The sequence below is a fragment of the Mesitornis unicolor genome, unplaced genomic scaffold, assembly GCF_000695765.1.
Source record: "Mesitornis unicolor isolate BGI_N332 unplaced genomic scaffold, ASM69576v1 scaffold16680, whole genome shotgun sequence".
NCBI lineage: Eukaryota > Metazoa > Chordata > Aves > Mesitornithiformes > Mesitornithidae > Mesitornis > Mesitornis unicolor.
The window spans coordinates 699-2,260 of record NW_010157724.1 but is presented as its reverse complement, the minus strand read 5'-3'; the positions used below and the strand labels follow the sequence as shown (position 1 = coordinate 2,260).

At 57.9% G+C, this 1,562-nt stretch overlaps 1 protein-coding gene across 1 annotated transcript; it reads right to left on the bottom strand.

The window, feature by feature from the left end:
- Positions 1–202: 202 nt before the first annotated feature.
- On the bottom strand, positions 203–1,240 carry LOC104538101 (alpha-tectorin-like; the record flags this gene model as incomplete). The annotated part of the gene is made up of 2 exons (XM_010181183.1): positions 929–1,240; positions 203–340 (listed from the first exon to the last, which is right to left on the bottom strand). Coding segments are annotated over exons 1-2 (450 nt in total), but the record flags the coding sequence as incomplete, so codon positions are not given.
- Positions 1,241–1,562: the final 322 nt, after the last annotated feature.

Genomic DNA, 1,562 nt, shown 5'->3' with positions numbered 1-1,562 from the left:
TTCAGTGTTGCTTTCCCCAAAAACATGGGCCCAAGTCCTCCTTTCAGTCTTGTTTCCCCCAAAAACTTCACGGACCAAAGTCCTACCTTTGGCAAACTCATTGTTGTCCCAGAAAAAAACCCTCATTTTAGTCCAACCTCCTCCCCAATTCCTCACCTCCCATCATCCCATCCCCCTCCCAGTGTCCCTCAACCCCACGTACATGGGCCGGGGTGCCACCGAGACCGGTTTCGGGGTCACCTCCGCTTGCCTCCCCCGTGGTCCATTGGATGTCCCCGTAGTTGAGGACGATGAAGGACGTCTTGGTGTCGGTGGTGAGGGCGGCTTGGAAGGTGTTCCCCTGCCGAAAGGAAGCGAGGAGATGACATCATCGGGGCTGAATGAGCAGCTACGGAGGGGATTTACTACAAGATGTAGACTCCTTGCCCAAAGCTGTGCGAGGAAGCCATCTTGGCCAGGCGTGGCCCAATCCGCGCTGGTTTTTGGGGTCTACAGTCAGACTTTCGGTGCCCTACCACAGCCTCTTTCTCTACTCAGAGGAACGGTGTGGTGAGGTGGGAGAGACCCCACAAATGGGACGTGTAGGCCACAAAGGGAAAGGGAAAGGGGTCACCAAAGGCCACCAAAGAGGTTGGAAGGCCAACGAACGGCTCGCGAGGTCAACAAATGGGTTGCAAAGGCCAACGAGAAGGTCACGAAGACCAACGGAGCGACCGTAAAGGCCACCAAAAAGGTTGCAGGTCCAACAAATGGGTCGTGAGGACAACGTGAGTGGGGTGGTTTGTGAGGCCACCGCGTGGATTTGAGGCCACGATTCGCTTCGCTCTCTAAAAACCCTTTGTCCCGTGGCCGCGCGCTCGTCCCTACACCGAGTCGGGGCGGGATAAAGGGATTTTTCACCCCCAGACGGTGACAATTTGGACCTTACCTTGGTGGAGGTAGAGCCGTAGTAGGCCACGTGGTCCCAGGTGGCCACAAAAGCCCAGGTGGCGGTGAAGGAGGTCTGGGGGAAGTATTGGTTGATGTCCCTGGTGATGCGGGTCAGCAGCGCCGGGTCGGTGGTCTCTCGGTAGAAGACGTCCCCTCCTAGGACGTTGTTGACGTCCGCCCAGTACGGGGCAACGAAGGGGCGCCCGTCGGCCAATGGGAAGGGGTCGGGGTTGTACTGGTTGACGCGGGTGCCGAAGGAGATCACGCCGTTGTTGTTCACCTGCCCGAAATACACCCGGTCAACCTCCATGTGGCAACCACCTCCATTGGAGGGCAACAACCTCCGTTGGAGGGCAACAACCTCCATTGGAGGACAACCACCTCTGCTGGAGGACAACAACCTCCGTTGGAGGACAACAACCTCTGCTGGAGGGCAACCACCTCCATTGGGGGACAACAACCTCCATTGGAGGACAGCAACGTCCATTGGAGGACAACCACCTCCACTGGAGGGCAACAACCTCTGCTGGAGGACAACCACCTCCATTGGAGGACAACCACCTCCGCTGGAGGACAGCCACCTCCGCTGGAGGACAACAACCTCCACTGGAGGACAACAACCTCCACTGGGG